Source organism: Micropterus dolomieu, linkage group LG05 (genome assembly GCF_021292245.1).
Source record: "Micropterus dolomieu isolate WLL.071019.BEF.003 ecotype Adirondacks linkage group LG05, ASM2129224v1, whole genome shotgun sequence".
Lineage (NCBI taxonomy): Eukaryota > Metazoa > Chordata > Actinopteri > Centrarchiformes > Centrarchidae > Micropterus > Micropterus dolomieu.
This window is the reverse complement of record NC_060154.1, coordinates 18,798,432-18,818,355: the sequence shown is the minus strand read 5'-3', so window position 1 is coordinate 18,818,355 and position 19,924 is coordinate 18,798,432. Positions and strand designations below refer to the sequence as shown.

Here is a 19,924-nt window from a genome sequence, read left to right as displayed (position 1 = left end):
TGCAACAGCTCCTTGCTGTTTTATTTTCTGCTGTCAGTCCAAATTCTCTTGTATTTGCTCGGTTGAGCTGTTCAGGCGTAATAATAGGAAATTAATTGAAAGCTAGTTAATTAATTTTCTATTTTCTTTCTATAGGTGCTGAAGAGTCAGTGAATATGTAACTGTTAGATGGTAACCTGTGGATTTAAGTCATCGTTGTTAAAGTGGTTGGGCTTTTGTTGATTTTCAGCACAATTTTGTTTTAACTGACACAGATTAAGCCAATTCATGGCTTGTTAAAAGTGCAGCTTTTTAGATTTGAGTTTGGCTTAAATGAGCTCAGTTCTTCTTTTGAGCAGAGTAATTTATAATTCTTGCCAATTACATTTGCAGTTCTGTGTTAACATTTCTTAAGCATTCCCTAACTGAATTTGGATTTCTGCGCTGATTGATTGATGGATTTCATAGGGAATAAATTAAATTACTCAGCAATTGTAAATAAGATCTACAATGATTGTATTGAAGTTTCATAAATCTTATTGATCTACACCTTTTGTAGATATGTGTACTTCTGATTTATTAAAAATGAGATTCTTAAATAATATGCTCATTCAATTTATTGTGTGTGTGTGTGTGTGTATGTATATATATATATATATATATATATATATATATATATTATATATATACATATGTTAACTGAAATATGGGAAACAATATCACAAAGGTTAATTTAAATGTTTTTTGAACATGAAAAAGTTCTATTCAGAAACCATAATATGTGGCCAAATACAAATAATATAATATAAGGACCAAACCTGACTTTCTCCAAAATACGCAATTGAGTACATAAAATGTCAAACAATAAAAATGTTTAATTATCGAATTTAAACAATGAAATAGAAAAAAATTCCAGATAAATTGGAACAAAATTCTATGTAATAAATTAATCCACATTATTTAATCTTTTCACTCAATTTTACCTAAGGATTTATTTGTAAAATGTATGCATGAAAAAATTCGAAGTGATACCTGATGCACTCAAAAATATCATTTTGAGAAAAAATAAACTAAAACAACTACTGCTACTATATAATATTTACTTCTACTATAATATTTATTTATTATATGATGAGAATTCGAGTTTTCAAATAAACAGCTTAGGCAAACAATCTTTCTGTGAATTTTCAGTTTTTTCAGAGTATCATCCGAGTGAGCTGCAGTGTCTCAGCACATGCAGCTTTTATCCTAATCTCAGGGTCAGCACTATATTATCACTGGAACATGTTGTCTTTCATGCTGTCTCTGGAGAACACTCAATCTAATTCTATCGTAAAGACAATCATGCCCTGGTATAGCCATGTACATGTATAACAATAAAAGACATTACCCCCCTTGGCCACATCGTAAAGCATCACACACATTTACCTCCCATTGACCCAGCACCCGATAAACCAGAGGCCCTCAGTGAGTAACATTAGTTACATGACTGTTTGGAGACCCGTTACAATTACTAAAATTAATTAATTAAAATACCAATAACATTAAAACGTACATTTGTACTTTCTTAAAGATTTTTTCATTCTCTTAAACAAGCCGTGATTCATGATTTTTCCAGAGCAACTTACACTATATGTGGCATATGTCACAAATAGTGCATCATGTTGTATTTTTACACCAAGTGCTTGACACTTCTGTTCATTTTCTTTTTTCAATGCTTCATCTATATGTACAGTATCTCACAAAAAGTGAGTACACCCCTCGCATTTTTGTAAATATTTGAATATCTTTTCATGTGACCACACTGAAGAAATGACACTGCTACAATGTAAAATAGTGAGTGTACAGCTTGTATAACAGTGTAAATTTGCTGCCCCCTCCCCTATTTTCTAGCACTGCCTTAACCCTCTTGGGCTATGGAGTTCACCAGAGCGTCACAGGTTATCACTGGAGTCCTCCTCCATGACGACATCACGGAGCTGTTAGGGACCTTGCACTCCTCCACCTTCTGTTTGAGGATGCCCCACAGATGCTCATTAGGGTTTAGGTCTGGAGACATGCTTGGCCAGTCCATCACCTTTACCCTCAGCTTCTTTAGCAAGGCAGTGGTTGTCTTGGAGGTGTGTTTGGGGTCGTTGTCATGTTGGAATAGTGGCATGCGGCCCAGTCTTCGAAGGGAGGGGTAAGTCACAGTACATGTTGGCATTCATGGTTCCCTCAATGAACTGTAGCTCCCCAGTGCCAGCAGCACTCATGCAGCCCCAGACCATGACACTCCCACCACCATGCACGATCCGCTTGTCTTTGTACTCCTCACCTGGTTGCCGCCAAACATGCTTGACACTAACTGAACCAAATAAGTTTATCTTGGTCTCATCACACCACAGGATTTTCACTTAGGGGTGTACTCACTTTTGCTGCCAGCGGTTTAGACATTAATGGCTGTGTGATGTGTTATTTTGAGGGGACAGAAAATTTACACTGTTATACAAGCTGTACACTCATTACTTTACAATGTAGTAAAGCGTAATTTCTTCAGTGTGGTCACATGAAAAGATAATCAAATATTTACAAAAATGTGAGGGGTGTACTCACTTTTGTGAAATACTGTATGTGATTTGAACTATTTCTTTTGCTATTATATTTGTTGACAGTGTGAAATAAAATGCTCCGTTCTCATGTCACTTATTTTTCCACGGTCATGTGACATGGGGCAGCTAAATGTGTCAGGGCTGTTTATTGAGACAAACATTATACAAAAGTACATCTGGACATTATGCAGCCACCCATGATTTGTATTCATATCATTTTATTATCAATATTCTTTTAAAGGAATCAATACCAAATGAGTGAGTATCAAAGTATCTATCCACCCATCCCTAGTGTAAATATGATCGAGCATTGCCAGTTATGCTACAGGTGGCCACGTCTCCAAACTTGAGACAAGTGGAGCAGTGGGCATGTTGAGATGGCTCCCTCTTCAACCTTTTAGCTGGAGTAACGGTGTGTTCATAGTCTGAGCATCTTACTTTAACACTGTCAATATGCTTAGTTTCCAGGAAATGTATTGTAGCTGCCTTCTAGAGCAGTGCTGTCACTATGGCCCAGAGCTCCAAAGGATGGGGTTTCTCAGGTTTAAGCTCTCACCAGCAATTTACGCCGTGATGCAGAAAAGTGTTGCCCAGTAATCTGTGGGTAAGATATTTATATATGAGAACAGAACTTTTGCTTGGAGGTAGAGAAAAAGGAACTGTTTAGTTAAGGGGAAGGGATATGAGCAAAGCTGCTAAGCAGGACTCACCTACATTTTGTGTGTGTATGTGGGTTGTTCGTGTGTAAATGGAGAAGGGTCTATTTGCACTATAACTCATCACTTCCGCTTTACATGCCATCAAGGCAGTAAAACTTTAACCTTTATTTAGGTATTTTTCATTTAGACAATCAGGAAGGAAAACAGCCCTGAGTGGTTCCCTGAAGTGGCTGTCCAGCATTACCATGCATTTTCAGTGAATCAGCACATGTCACCAACAATAACATGAATTGAATTGTCAAAATAGTTCCTTCCTGTGAGAGGTTCCTCTCAGACTAGTACAGCAGATGGAAGTCAGAGGAACTTTTGCACACGCACACATTTTTATCCAGCATTTACATCATATAAAATTATATTTTACTATTGCACTACTCGTTAACTCTTATTCTTTCCCTAGGTATTTACCCCATTGATGCCGCACACACAAATAGCTTTTACTAGCATTTATTGATTCTCTTACTGGTATCTATTGTCACTAGTAGATCTCCTACTTTACTGATGATTTTTTATGCTTTACTGATGCTTGTATGTTGTTCCTAAAATGCAAGTCACTGGATAAAAGCGTCTGCAAAATGAGTAAATGTAAATGTATTTTCTTTAAAAATCCACACATATTTCTTTTGTGGTAGCTACACACATATACGAAACACGATATATGAAAACAGAAATATATTTTCACAGTTGATAACTGATTGCAGGGTTAGTGATTCAATCCCTGGCCCTTTCCCATCTACATACTTAACCTCAAGTTGCTCCTAATGGACAGACCAGTGCCTTGCATGACAACTCCGCCACCGCCGCTGTGTGAGTATGTCTGAATTAATTAATTAATGAGAGGCAAAGTCCATTTACTACGTAAACAAATTGTGGTGGTGCTACTTTGCATTTTATTACACTGAAAAAAAACCAACTCAGGCAGCACAAAGGTTGAGATAGCCTGAATCATCCCTCTTTATATGTGCATACTTTACATTATAAAACAGACCTGGCACTGGAGTAAAGCTGGACAGCTGGTAAACACTGATAAAGCTAACTGATCTCTTATGTGGCCTCCAGCCTCTGTACTGTGAACTGAAACTTGAGCAAATGTAATGTTATGCAAGAGGACAGGACAGAAGCCTCTCGTTTCATCTGAAATGGAAACTCTGATAAGCAGAACTCATTTTTATTCCATAATGATAAACACTCGTGCACCTGTGGCTTTATGATGTAATAATCTATGTAGGCCGCATTCCTGTAGAATCTATATATACTTTCACACTTAGAGATAACCATTTCTGTCTGACCATATGAAGGGCTATGGATAATTTGTTACCTGCAGTATATACAAAATGTTTTTCTAATTTGGCTGTGTTACATAGTGTTCTTTTTGAAATGTGTGTCAGTGCTTGTCCCCGCCCCTTCTCAGGTGTTGTCAGGTGAGTGAGAGCTGCTGTGTCATTTTATCACGGAACTGCCAGAAAAGGTGAGTAATCCTGTGCCATGAAAACATGTGGAATTTAGAAAACTTTGTAGCTGTATGACTGAGCTTTATTTACTACTTACTTAACTACCTTTTAAGTATTTGAGTGTTCAAACTACAAATTTAAGATTCATTTAACAAACCAACCATTAAAGCAGGTCTGGCTTCTGAACTGATGCAGATAGTTGTAGTACAACATCCTGTCTAGGCTACATTTCTTCTTTCTCAAGTGTTTTTTTTTTAATAATTAGAAACACAAAGAAATGTATTATGGGGTTTATGGGGTTTATGTGACATTTATTTAAAATTCAACTGAGGAACAATGTTCAAAATATATCATACCACAGACTTCACCTAACACGCTGTGTAGGAACAATGAACGTGGAAAAGAGAGAAAGAAGCAGTATTTTTCTGAGATTTTAAATCAGTTGCATTTGAATGTACAATCTGCGAGTTATCCAGGGCACACCAACCTAAATGCCAGAATCTCTTTACTGACTTTTGGTTCGTACTGTTTCTATATGCACACTGTGTACAAGTATTTTATGTCTGGACTCAATAAGCTGTAACTGACGCATTTGCAGGTCTCTGCGCTCTGTGAAGGAGGATCAAATGAGACGTTTCTAAGGATGATGAGGTGGAATCAGTCGTTACAAGGACAGGGCAATGCTGTCGCCTGGTTTACAGAGTCCCAGCGACGGTCTGTGATCAAGAACGGTATAGTCCCAGAATGGTTTCATGGGATCATTTCCAGGAAGTAAGTTTACAAAATTCATTACTGTCCACTATCAATGGGTGGTGGACTGGGATGTTTTAAAAATAGTACACAATAAAGATATCAGTGCTGTGTTCCAGCATGCAGTGATTATTTTAGTGAATTTCTAAAGTATAAAATGACTCTAGTTTAGTCATTTATGTTAATGTTTTTCCTGGATATATCCATATCATGTTAAAAAGAGAAATGTAAATATGTAAAACTGAAACTTTATTCAAGTAGCTCCTTTCTGGAGCAGACTTTCACAATAACAAAAAGTATGACATAAATACAGCCACAGCACAAGAGTAATAAGTACAAGTAAAGCCTAAAATCTAAACAGGGAAAAATATCAAAGTTTCAGGAAGTAATAATAACTTTTCAGGAAGGTATTGACAACCACGTAAACACATCAAGGGTCAAAATGTTTCTCAACCCCCCAAATAAGCATGTGCTCTTTTAAGTGATGGTAAAACATCAAAACCCCAACAACTTAACCGGAGTTAGAAGCATTTAGTGTGACAACAAAGACATCCTACTTTTCCTTCAGCTTTTAGGCAACAAGCAAAACTAGACCACTGCATCTTTTAACTACAGGTTTTCTCCATCAAGTACGAGGACAAAACATTATACACGTTTTCTTACGATACACGTTCGTTACAGATTTGTCAGTGCAGTAGTGTCTTGAATGGTGGACTTTAACCTTGTAATACTTAACCAGATTTCTACTTATATTAGATTTATGCCTCTTACACACCCAGTGCATACATTCACAACTAATAAAGTGCGTGTGTGAAAGAGTTTTTTTTGTCTGTGGTGGTTTCAGCATGTTAATTATTTGTTCAGGACAGCAGAGGAAATGCTCATGCCCAAGCCTCCCGGTTATTTCCTCATCAGAGTCAGTGAGAGCAGGGTTGGCTACAGTCTCTCGTACCGGTGAGTGTTTGAAGCATTAAAGGGGCTTCATTTCGTTTCCACTCACACACTCAGTCCAAAAGTCCAAAAAGTCCTGCCCTGTTGAGTCTCCTTTCTGTCTCTTTGACTCCCAGTGCTGGGGACCGCTGCAGACATTTCATGATTGATGCATTGGAGGATGGACATTACATCATAGTAGGGGAGAACAGGCGCCACCGGTTTCTGCAGGACCTGGTAGACTTTCATCGTAGGACTCCCATCATGCCTTACACTGAGGTGCTGACTGTCGCTTGTGGACAGGTGAGGAAGCGTTTTAATTTCCCTACCTGCATACAGATGCCATTCATAATGGATTTTAAATTATTATAAACCATCAGGACTACATTCTAGGCATTTACAGTGCATTTAGAGTTTAAACAGAGTCACCGTTATTATCTGCAACCACAATATTTGTTTATTTGCTTGCCACCTTTGCACCATGCAAAAAGAGAACAGTCACAAATTGTTCTGTTTTTCTCTCTCACGCAAGACCTCGAATGACAAGACTGACTACGCAGAACTACTGTTTCCCCAAATACACCCGAACACTAACACAGGTTTTCTACAAAACAAATCTCTGCATCCCTGTGTAAGTCCCCAAGTATCACAAGACACCCCACCTGCCCTTCCTTATCGACCAGATACTCTGAGGAACTCTGCAGTCCTGTCTCCAAACAGACTATACCCAAGTTTGGAAGAAGAATTGCCACCCGTCACCTCCTATCTTCCAGCCACGGTAATGGTGAGCTCAGTACTTATAGATATTGTCTGGTATTGTCTGGTACTAAAACTGTTAACTGATGTCATGTTTTAATTTGCTAATTTTTAAGATAACATGTATGCAAATATTGTCTGATAGACATTTCTCAAGACATTTCAAAGGCTTTTACTGGAACTAGCTTCCTGTCTAACAAGAAGCTGGTGATTGGATCCAATATGATCACACCATTTTCTCCAAAACTTCAAACCGTTTTGGTTGTTTGGTTGTTGCACATTTCAGATTTCTGTGTTTCTGTTATTGCATTTTTTCACTGGTTTGAAGTGGGCTGATGACTTTTATGCACAAATCAGAAGTTAGGTATCTTTAAATCAAAATTTGAGGGGTCAGTTTCCTTACATTTTCAGTCACATCTGATCAATAAATCAATACCTACACAGTCCTGATGAAGCAGATTAGCTGGGTTTTGACTGTTCCCAAAATACTGAGTTGCTTATTTAGTCATGATTAGTTAATGTTAGGGGTGTGACGAGATCTTGTGAGATTAAATTGTGACACTTTTCGTCAGGTAAAAAGCTGTCTCGCGAGACTCACGCAAATGACTTTTCACACGCAGTCAAACCAAACATTAAACTCCGCCCAGCTGATTGACACCAGCGTAACCCACTCGCACTCTGAGTCCAGACAGCTGTGACGCATGGTAACGAAGCTGATAGAGTTTTGCAACGTATACATCTAAAAACTGAAGCCAGCCTGCTCTGTTTGGTACGGAAACCCTAAGCGGCCATCGATTCATATGTTTATTTTACTCCGTTTTCCCGTGATAACTTGATAATTATCTCGTGATCTCGAGATAACTAAACAGTAGTTTACACTGTTAACACATGGGTTGGCAAGAACGTTTGTTAATGGTAATTTCAAGGTACATTCATTGCCACTGATTAGCTTAGTTGGTAAATCATGAGAGTGGTAGTCATAAGATTGTGAGTTTGATCCTCATAGGAGACTCCTTAAAAAAAAAAGAAGCTTTTTTAATATTCATCTCCAACAAAGTTGTTATGAAGATGACTGATTAATATGCTCACAACTAAGCACGTGCTAGAGTGTGCGCATCCCCGCGATTGGTCCTCATTCATCCACCCATGGACTTTTCATTTCCCCATCATTCCTAGGCAGAGGAAAGTCATCCACTTCTCATTCAGGGAAATCCATTTAACTACACATTTCCTGACAGCTATTTCAGAACCTTTGAAATAGCTGTCGGGAAATGCGTGCCTGGATTCCCCTGAATCTCTTCATAACAACTTTGTTGAAGGGAATGATTAAAAACACAAAGAAGAATAAAAACATTGTTAAGAGCAGGAGTCAAACCTGCAATCCTTGGGATGCAAGGTCTGGGTTCTACCAACTGAGTAATTACTGACTCAGCAAATTACCACGAAATTATCATAAAGAAAGGCACCGGCCGACCCCTGTATTCAGCTATGGTTCATTATCTCGAGATCACAAGATAATTAGAGTAAAAAAATGAGTGATGGCCGTTTAGGGCTCCGTAGTTTGGAACTGTGAGCTGCACATTATCATAGCTGCTTAAGTTAACGTGTGTGGATTCGTGGTGAGATTACTGCCTGATCAAAAGTGTTTCAGTCACTTTAGGTTTTACACACAACATGCAGTCCCAAACAGCGTCAGTCAAACAGTCTGAAGGGGATGACATTACTATCAACATATCAATAACGTAATGCACAGCATAGTATTGGGCAGGTAGACTTCTCATCAAATAATGACATTAGTCTCGTATAATATTCTGCCTTTTTGGTGGACATGTCAGAGAACACATGATATGTGGGAGAGATTTTAAATGTGCAGAAAGTTTTGAACATGTGCACAAAAGCTGCTGAAACACGTGGAGCTATTAAACTGGCGTACGTGGGTTAATGCTGCGTTCCAGACTGCTTGGAACTGGGACATTTCCAAGTTGAAATATCCGACTTTCACGCCGAAAGTGAATGAAAAACATGGCTGACCGTGACAAAGTGTACACACACATTTGCACCCTCAGCAGTGCTTTTGATGTTAATTAAAATGATGGCCTTTTAAATGCAAACAACTGACATAAATAGCCACATTACTAGTTAACTGTGTACCTGTCTAGCTACATCAGTAATCCTCAAGAGTCAGTCAATGTTGTAGGTTATACTTCCTAATGTTTTCCAATGTTTTGGCATTTTTAACAATAACTTCTGTGCAGAGAAGATGACTTTGAGATTCTTTATTGTAACCTACCTACAATAACATATTTCTACATCATTTTAAATGCAAAACAGGTTTTACTATATGATTGTATGTAGCTATTGTTTTAATTTAAATACATGCAAATATGCTTTATTTAGCCTTTTATGCTACATAATTTTTACCATTTACAATGTGTGCTTCCATGGGAGCTACCATTGGTTGGTGACGTCATTCAGCTGCTACTTGTGAAGTCGGGGTACTTACGTTTGTCACAAGTAGGAAATCCGACTTAAGGTGGCGTTCCATGGTACTTTTTCTAGTTGGAGGTCGGAAACTTCTGAGTTGCCTGGAACACAGCATAAGTGTCTCGTCACACCCCTAGTTAATGTTTTAGATAGATACTAAGATTTCAAACCAAGTTTTCAGCGGATTTAACATTTGATAACACATTTCTATGCTTCATATACATAATTCATATTCATGATCTCCAGCCAGTGCCAATGGCCAGAAACAGATATACAGCCGACAGCCCTTCATCCAACCAGCCTCCTGAAGTCCCTGCCCGGAGCTCTGTTACTCCGCTAAGGCAGAACCAGGCCTGTATCAGAATGGTGTCTTTGCCTAAGAGTCCCTCCACACCCACAGCCACTGAACACCCATTTGGTGCCAGCATCCAGTCTGCAAAGAACCACGAAGCAAAGCCGTCAGTCGTAACCAACCTAAAGAACCTCAAGAAGAAATTCCAAAAAAAGAGAAGCATGTCGCAGGAGGATTTGTACACAGAGATTAATGTGGAGCCGACTGACAGGGGTGGAAGCACTGAGAATGAGTACCAAGAGCTCCCAGGGGAGTGTAGTTTCAGTGGTCCACCATTTTCCCACACTTGGACTGATGTGAGACTGACTGATGGAGAGTTACCACCGGAATATCTCCAACCTTCACCTTTTGCCCCAGGCTACTGATACACCACTGCTCCGTTAGAAAGTAATGCAAAGATGAATTGATTTGCTGTTGAGATTTTGCTATGGACAGAGCCAGGCTAGTTGTCACCCCCTGTGACCAGTCTTTGTGCTAAGTTAGGCTAACAGGCTGCTGGCGGTAGCTTCATATTTACTATTCAAATCAAATAAGAGTATTTCCTGAAATGTTTAACTATTACTTAAAAATTGTTTGAGCTTACAGTACACAGTGTGCAAACTACCTCTCCTTTTTCTTTACATAACTGAATCATTGCTGCAGATGCTTGAATGATACTGAGGACTCCATTGTTTGTTAAAGCAGTTGTACCTCCTACATACAAAGAAAAGAGAAGATTCAGCTGCTGTCTTCATGTGGCTGTAATTAGTGCCAGTGATGTGTGAATGCTTCTTTTTTTAATTTGTTAGTTTATTTAACAGATAAACATTGTTTCACAAGAAGAAGTAATCTATATAGCTAATTACTAGCCTCCTCCTTCCTTGGCTATGCTTTTAAATTCAGGTAAAAGTTTTTATAAGCCTCTTCGGTCAATGTGATAAAATGTGAAAGGGCAGCAGGAGGAAGTTTCATGCAGCGTATGTAAATCAGAAATGACATGGCTAATGTCAGCTGCTTTGAATCCAGGACACATACTGAACGGCATCAGATGCGGATCTGTGATCAGCAATTTGATAAGGGTAGCTGGAAGAAAATGCAGGTAGTGGTTAAACTTGTTCCACTGGTAGAAACATACAGGTGGGTGAAATTCGCCATTACACAGCTTGTGGACACGGAAGGCAAATGTTTGGTCAGACCTTTGTTTTGTACTCCGAACAGCTAGAGCTGAGGATTACGAAGCATCTAGACCATGTGATCTAAATAATATTTCACATTTGTTTCTTTGACTAGATAATATATATCTGTATTAGGCATTGAATTATGCTACATGACTGCATTAATAAATCCCAAATTTCAAATAAATTTGAACAATGTTCAATCTGTATTGGTTTTCAAGGCTGTTATGCTGCTCTGCAGTCCCTTGTTTCATGGCACATATTTAATATTACTCTACTTTCTGTCTGCAGTCCCTTATGACAAATCAGGGAGATACCATTTTATTCACCCATACTGGAAATGTACATCATTTCTGTTTCTGCTCTGCCTCAATGCAATTCCTCCTTTTCCCTCTCCTCTTCTTCCTTCCTTGCTTTTCTGCCTGATCTTTGAATGTTATGGCTCCTGTGATGTCCCGCCCACTCAGTGATGAGATACATGCTGTGTGACCTGGCTTTTAATTTGACCAGGAACTTTTTAAAATTCATTATTATGCTTTTGGTTTTGGTTTTCAATCATTTGATCAATTACTGAGTGATTCTTCAGTTATTTTTAAATTTTTTTGACCATAAAAAAACATCAACATAAATGCCAAATAGTTTAACTTCTGATCATGTCAGTGGTTTGGTTTATATGGTGTATGGTAGTGAAATCAGTTCAGAGCTCTCCCAACCCCAGGAATATAAAACATTGGTCTTATTATAGACTACCATCTAGTGGAAGGAAACCACATCAGATGCTCAAAGAGTATGGTGGTGGTGTTCAGATCATTTATGTTATACCACATAACCTCACAAAATTTGAGGTGGAGCTAAAACTTCAATATTTGCCTCTGAAATGTAGTGCAGTATACAGTATATAAAGTAGCCCAAAATTATTAAAGTAAAGTAGGCTACAAGCCCTTCAAATTGCATTTAAATATAGTAAATGTCTTTAGTTACTTTTCACCACTGTGGTGACTGTGGTGACATTTTTACTTACTTTGTACGTACTTTCTAAGTACAAATGGCGTAATTAGCGTCCAATTGCTGCCAGGAAACAGAAAAGGGAATATTAAATAATTATACAAATAACACTTTCCATGATTATCTTACCATTTTTAAGATAATACAGTCACAGGCAGGAGGTACTAACTTTTATCTGTTTCCTGGAGGTAATTGGCTTCCAATCAAACTACTTTTTAACTTTAATTTGAAAGCTGAAAACATGCACAGTGTGAATGAGATTTTTTGGGGTGGGATAAAATAAAAATATTCCAACACATACAAGTACATAAAATTGATCAGAACGAGTTATTAGAGTAAAATTAGTTCCCCACCCTCTCCCTACTCATATTTCTTTACATGGTGGACTGCCTCCTAAAGTAAAGAGGCACATTGGTGGTGGTAAGCCTATCTCAGAGTATTCTATCAAGTATATGGGGTGGAGGACTATGCAGGATCACAATGGCGGTCACTATTTGCCAGTTCCTTTTAAGGGAAGAAGCCATGCCCCGGGACACACGGAAGACCAACAATCTCTTGGAGAGCTCGATTTGTAACGCATGTCTTTACAGAGCCTGTGGGGAGATGGTTAACCGTTAAACACCGCCCACCCTGGCTACCGTGTACTACAAAACGCGCAGAGCCGAGAAGCTGGGAGGCGCGGTGACGTCATCTGGGAAGCCGTTTGTTTCCAGTCGGGAATCCGCCTGCTGTTACTCGAGGAAGTTGTCCCACTGTCGAAACCTTTTTTCTGTGACTTTTATAACAACAGTTATTGCAAGTTTCTACTATTTTTTATTTTTTTTTTTATCCTTAACATCTTAGCGACACAATGTCTCATCATATCCCAGGACAACCGGTCACTGCTGTTGTGGTAAGTTTGGGAGTAACGTTTGGGCTGTATCCATTCATCGGTAACGTTAGCTAACGTTAACTTAACGTAAAACCTTATCAATACAACACTCTGAATTAACTACCAAATATTAGTTCGATACGGTGCTCTCGCTAAGGTTAGCTAACTTTAGCTGTATTAACTATAACATTACTTTATTTGTTTAGCTGACGTGTAACGTTAACGTTAACACCGTGTCAGCAGCCTCATTGTCTATGTCTCATAACGTCAGTTAGTAACTTGTTAATGGTAAATTAAACCAAATAACTGGTTAAATCACTTCGCCAGGATATAGCTAGAATTTCGTTGTTTACTGTTAATTGAAAGGCATGTGAAAGTCTTGACAGCTACCTAACTACATGGGCGTCACCATCGGTGTGTTTCAGTCTTCCTGGTTGACTTTCATGCTGATTTACAGAATATAAAGTAACTTACTGTTTGATTATATTGTTTTTGCGCTGCGGGAATTATCACGATTGCAAATAAAGCTTTATCGTTAAGCCAAAGAAGTGGTAGACGGTATAGCTGGGATTTTTGCCAGGATGTCACACATGAGGGGCAGGGAGCAGGTAAGAGTTAAAGGAAGCATGCAGGCCAACGTCCTCACTGTATGTCTTTATCAGTGTGTCATCCACTATCAATGTCCGGCCCATTATAGTTGGCAAGTGCTTGGATAATACATTATACATTGAAGTACATTGATCAACACTGTGTTGCTTGATTCCTTAATAAAAACCTGGTCAACAATGTATAATTGTAAAAATGTCAGTAAAACTTCCAGCCAGCAGAGCTTGACTGTCAGTGAAGTGATATTTGTGGTGATTTGATATTTGAGTTATAGCAGCCAATATTCTTTCTATTTTTTATTTTTTTTTTATTTTTTTACATAAATGCATAACATAAACAAAACATGTATGCAGACATATCTGCAATAAGCTAATATCAGCCAATAAACAGTTTTTCCTTGGAGAGAAAAATGCGTTGTAGTTCATGCATGTCCTGCTGACAGACTCTTACTCATTGTTAACAAAGCCCTACACATGCTCAGACTTCATTGTATCAGCCACAACACTCAGTGAATCTCTGGTTATTCATCACCGCACACAGGCAGTCTTTGTGTTGAGGAGTACTACTGTCATCCATCCATCTGCTTAGTAAGCCTGCAGCTGCTTGTCAGTGTCAAGGGCAGAGCTGCACTAATACAGTCTCTGTTCCAGCGTGGACTTCAATTACTAGGGAACAGCCTCTGAAATCCACAATTTGTCATCCTCTGAATCGTGTCTGCGGTGGGTAAATCAGTGCGCACTGCTCACTGGATGGTAACTTGTAGACCGTCATTTTCCTGTTTTTGGCTTTTCTGTCTTTTCTTTTGTGCTTACATGTGTTAAATTAACATGCGAAGCTCACGTTGCAGTTATTGTTAGTGACCGTTACCACATAACAACATCCTGAGTGATACACTTACTTGAAAAACATGTATAATATTTGTTCTCTCATTTAATTTGAGCCAATTAAATAATTTTAGGAACTGCTGTGGCAAGTTTGAGACTCATGGTTTTTAGTTGTTCTTCTCATACAATAAGAACTGGAGTCTCTTTAATAAACAAGAACAGTAATGTACAGGAACTTTGTCTCAGCGACACTGATGTAGAGATAATATTGACATAGTTATGCAGCACTGAGAGACAAGCAGTTGAGATTTCTGGCACATGAGAACGCTGACTGTATCCACCGTTTTCTTGATCCGGAACTTGTCAGTAAAAGTAGTTATAAACCAATATTGAATGTGTTTTGTGCGTCAGAGTTTTTAAATGGGCCAGGTAAAGCCTTATGAAGATGGATCTGATTTTGTTTTTGTTTTTCTGTCAAACAGCAACGGGTTGAGATCCAGAAGTTGCGGCAGGGAGATAATCTGATCCTGGGCTTCAGCATCGGAGGAGGGATAGACCAGGAGCCGGAACATAACCCCTTCTCTGAGGACAAAACTGACAAAGTAAGTATATATGTGTGCGTTTGTGTATCCCCATCAGCTTTATGCATTGCAAGTGTTTGCAGTAAGTGGTACAGCTAGGGGAAGGTGATTGGGACACAATTATTAATTGACTTTGATATTGATATCTGACAATTTGTTGCTCAGTTATTCAAAATCAAATGGTGAAAAGTTAAACTTATGTTCATCCCAATAAGTCAAATAAATTTTTACCTAAACAAAATCATATAATTCTCAATGAATTTGAATTTGTTATCCATAGACAATTCAAAATACAGAAAGATAATAGAACAGGGACACTTAATAAAAACTGTAACAAAGATAAGAGCTAATACTGAAATGCCTGCGTCCTACATGCAATATAAAGTACAGGCGATCAGTGAAGTTGACTCTGTGATGTAGCTTTTCAGGTCTTCCCTGGATTTCAGGGTCTTTTTGGAATCCAAAGCTACCAATTGATTTATAATGGAGTATAATGCTCTGGCTTCTGCTCCTGATCACATTCCTGTCCTGTTGAAGAACAGTGGAACTAGAGCTGTGGGCACTATAAATGAGGAACAGGCCTGAACACATCATCTGCAGCCCCAGGTGGGAACAAACCAGACTCGCCTAACTGATGTCATAGAAAGGAATACTGCAGGTTTACACAGAGCCGGGTTTTACCTGCTGACTGTATATACAATGGGAGTTTGAGAGAGATGGAAATGTACAGGCACAGGTACCTTGTTACAGAAGAATAATAACTTTCCTTCAGGTTTAGATGTTGTCTTTAATTTCCTGACCTTTCAGCCTTTCCTGATGAATGTGTTTGTTTTTATATATTGCTTGTTCTACTTTGTGATTGTGATTTGACAATGCCGGACAAAGATCTCTGTTAGATCTAAATGTTGCTCAGTTAAAATAGCAGGGAGCTATTAGTACAGTGTGTGGATCTTTTGTCAGATCATTACTGAATCTTTCCAACAGAGCTGTGCGGGTGTCGATTAGAGCTAAGCGATGAATCGTTTTCAAATCGAAATTGTGATTATCTAATCATGAAGAGGGCGATTTAAAATTATTTAGGTTCATTATACAGCGCATCTGACCCATTTTAAACAGTCATGCAGGTACAGATTCCGTTGTCATCCTTGTGTGACATACTTGCAACCAATCACAAGCGCCATGCGCCTTCTGTTACAGTCCTACTCACTAAGAGCAGGCACAGGGCGTGTACAACAACAAACAAAACTAGAGGAAAATGTGGGAGAATGGCATCAGGTGAACAGACACAGGCAGTGGCTAAGCCACAGTTTTGTCCAGCGTCTACTCGCACTGTAGTGTTTCAGCAGGAAAGCGTTTAGCCTGCACTTTGTTGACATGTTATTAATTTGTCATTTTGTGTACTTCAATTACAGATAACAGCTCCCTGTGAGCCCATTTCATTCCACTATGTGCAGGATAACGTTACATATCCACATGGAGCATTTCAGAATAACAGAGTTTTGCCTTGTCTGATTTTGCTGACTTGTTCAGATTTTGTTAATTTGTCCAGCTGTCCTTGTTTTTGGTGCTTCTATCATGATTAGCTACCTAGTGTCTCTTTGCTGTTTTGTGTCTGACTTCCTGCCCGATTCATCTGCTCGGTGCTGCTTGACGCGGCTTCCGTCCAAAATTGACTGGCAATAAATATTGAACTTTAACTGAACTTTTTTTTATTAAAAAAAATTGCAATATCTGGCAGAAAAATCAATTAGTCAATTAAATCAACTAGTTGATCGACAGAAAAGTAGGGCTGACCCCAAATAGTCGAAGATTCGATGGTTCGGTGGGTGGAGCCTGATTCAACTGTCAATCTCACAGTCGAAGCTTCGCAGCGAAACAAGGATCACGCCATTTATGCTGTATGGGGGTGCTCAACATCTGATTTTACATAGATCTACTTTCTTCCAATCACTTAATATACAGCCTATTACAATATACATTTCAACGTGCATGCAGTTGTTGGCAGCACAGCAAAAACTCTGCACAAAAGCGGTGAATGGCAGGTGAGAGACAGAGGGGAAAATGGTCAAAGATAAGCCTCAGTTTAGCTTCTGTTCGCAATCGCCGTGCACAAAAACACACATGGTTCGACTATCAGTCGACTATAGACAGGACTTGACGATTCTGATTCGACTATGTAAATCCTTTGTCAGGTGACAGCCCTACAGAAAAGTAACAATATTTAAGTCATTCATCAAGCAAGAATTTGGTTCTAGCTTCTAAAATTGTGAGGATGTGCTGCTTTTCTAAATCTTGGTTTGTTTGAGGTTGAGATTGTCCGTATAGGTTATACAGCTGTGATCATATTCATATAATGAATGTGTTTGTTGTCCAAAGGGCATCTACGTGACCAGGATAACACCAGGAGGACCAGCAGAGAAGGCAGATTTACGGATTGGAGACAAAATAATGCAGGTGTGTAGTAAAATCAAGCTTTGGTCTAGATCCACAAGATGGCACCATGAGTACACAAGAGAGTCAGACAGGAGCAGTGCTCACCTGCTGTTTATCAACTTGGTGCTAACTCAAATGTGAGAAAATGGCTGCAGCTTTTCTCAAACAAAATTCTTTTCTTCCTCCTAGGTGAACGGCTGGGATATGACTGTGGTGACGCACGACCAGGCCCGTAAAAGACTAACAAACAAGAAGGAGGGTGTGGTGCGGCTACTGGTAACCAGGAAGTCGTTGGAGGAAGCTGTCAAACACTCTATGGGAAATGGGCCCAAACAGTAACGTAGTGGCGCTACTTGCAACCACAGACTAATGCAATAGTTCATATGAGACTCCCGCTAATTCAAATGTTTGCACCTTTATAACTACGTCACTGCAAAAATACTACACAGACCACATCAGATTGTTTAATAATTAGGTGACATATACAGATGCCTGAGTCTGCACAATTCATCAGTCATTGGCAAATGAGAGGGTGCTCTTTCTTTCTATACACACTCAGACTCCTCTCAAAGTTATCTGTTAGTTAAAGTTACATACATACACCTGCGCCTTCTGAATTATGGAGAAGTTCAAAAAATTTCCAGCTCTACAGACTCTCAAATGCAATAAAACAGTGTTATCTCTCTACTATACATCAATTTTAAACTGAGTACAGCACAACCTTCTTTATTCATTCCCACTTAAAAGATATTTGCCAAATGTCTTCAATCTATGCTTGACAGGAGTTCTTTGCGAGCAATGGTATTCCTTTTTTGATACAAGGTTTAGGACATCTTGTATCCTTATTGCCTATAGGTGACCAAAGTTGGTCTTGATGGTTTAGATATATCAAGACTTAAAGGATCACAGATAATGTATCAAATGCCAAAGTAATAGCCAAGGCACTGTAAAGTCATCAAAATATGAAAAGCAGTGTTTGTAATTATTTTTTTTCCTTTTTATTATAATGGTACATTATACTATACAAACTCTGTACCACAAACCTGTATGCACAGTATTTTAATGCACACTTTTTTCTTTTCACTAATTCTTCTTTTATTGATGCATCTTTCTGTTCTTTTTATCTTTCTTTATCTTGATGTCTATTACATGTGTGGGGAAAGTAACATACTCTGTCATTCTGTGTCTCTGTCCGCTAAAGTAACACAGTTAAAAATGCACATTTTCTTCCAAGTGTCACAAATTATGTCTCATACGAACAATTCCAACAAGCTGGATCTGCTTTTAAAAAACACCTATCATATCATTTTCAGTATATTCACTTTCAACCTTGGCCTTTATCAGAAAGACAAAGTTGGTAATTTGCTGTTTTGATGCAAGCAGACCCGCTAGTTTCACACTGGAGTCGGCTACATTGAGATTGTCTCAGCCTGTAAAATATTGTCAAGTTGTTTTGTTTAATAACTGGGAATGTGGACAGCCTCAAATTAATACTTAATACCACTAAGTTTAATGATACCTATTTTTTTTTTCTCCTATTTTCCATTTTGCAATTCCATTATGGTTTCTGGAACATAGTTATTTACTGCCTCTGATACAGTGATTATATGTACTACGTCACACTGCAGTGAGTGATTTGACACTAATCATAAACAATACTTTGGCTTTGAAATGTTACAGTAATGAAATTGTTATTAAAATAATAATCTTATATCTTTGGGTTATTTTATTGTGTTTTTTCATTATGCTAGTGGTGTGTGTGTGTGTGTGTGTGTGTGTATGTGTATAATACTGTTTTCTATGTATTTAATAGAACCATTTGAATTTTATAATATTAACAACTATACCTAACAATCTAGTTTGTAAAATTTAAGTTTTCATTCCAAAATGAAATATCCACTTTAAAAAAAACAAACATCTGCTTAGTTAGCATTATTGTTAATAAAATAATAATACAGTAGGGAGTCAGCATTATGCTGATATAACAATAAATCAATGTTAAAGGTACAGTCCGCCTAAAAGATGTCTAATGTATTCTAAGGAGTCAAAATATGAAACTAATTAACAATTTTACAATAGACCGTTTTTGGAATGAAATCTTTCGATACTTTATAGCACTGGTACCCAACCTTTTTGGTTTGTGAACCCTTAAAATGAAGCCATATCTGATTTTGACCCCTCATCACAGATCATGGATTTAGTGTTGACATAAATATGAAATCAAACAATGATTGTTTCCTTCTGGCATAATTTCATTTTGAGGCCTAACAAGGTGAAATTATCTTGAATTTTGCAGGTAAAACGCATTTTGTGACTCTGAGTTGGGAACCACTGCTTTACAGCATTTCAACACAGTGATACATTTAGATATGAGTGTAAAGTAAGACAAATAACTTGCAGTATTTTCTATTTGAATTATGTCTTACCACCTCCATGTTTTG

General features: G+C 38.3%; 2 protein-coding genes across 2 annotated transcripts; both read left to right on the top strand.

Annotated features, from left to right (window-relative positions):
* The first annotated feature begins 5,380 nt into the window (after positions 1 to 5,380).
* Positions 5,381 to 11,191, top strand: hsh2d (hematopoietic SH2 domain containing). The gene is made up of 6 exons (XM_046050446.1): positions 5,381 to 5,508; positions 6,352 to 6,441; positions 6,555 to 6,720; positions 6,950 to 7,016; positions 7,062 to 7,201; positions 9,904 to 11,191. The coding sequence occupies exons 1-6, from the start codon at positions 5,381 to 5,383 to the stop codon at positions 10,372 to 10,374; spliced, it is 1,062 nt and encodes a 353-aa protein (XP_045906402.1). The 3' UTR covers positions 10,375 to 11,191.
* Positions 11,192 to 12,858: 1,667 nt separating this feature from the next.
* On the top strand, positions 12,859 to 19,194 carry tax1bp3 (Tax1 (human T-cell leukemia virus type I) binding protein 3). The gene is made up of 4 exons (XM_046050436.1): positions 12,859 to 13,060; positions 14,952 to 15,071; positions 17,427 to 17,504; positions 17,673 to 19,194. Exons 1-4 carry the CDS (start codon positions 13,019 to 13,021, stop codon positions 17,820 to 17,822), a joined length of 390 nt encoding a protein of 129 aa, XP_045906392.1. The 5' UTR covers positions 12,859 to 13,018; the 3' UTR covers positions 17,823 to 19,194.
* The last annotated feature ends 730 nt before the right edge of the window (positions 19,195 to 19,924 follow it).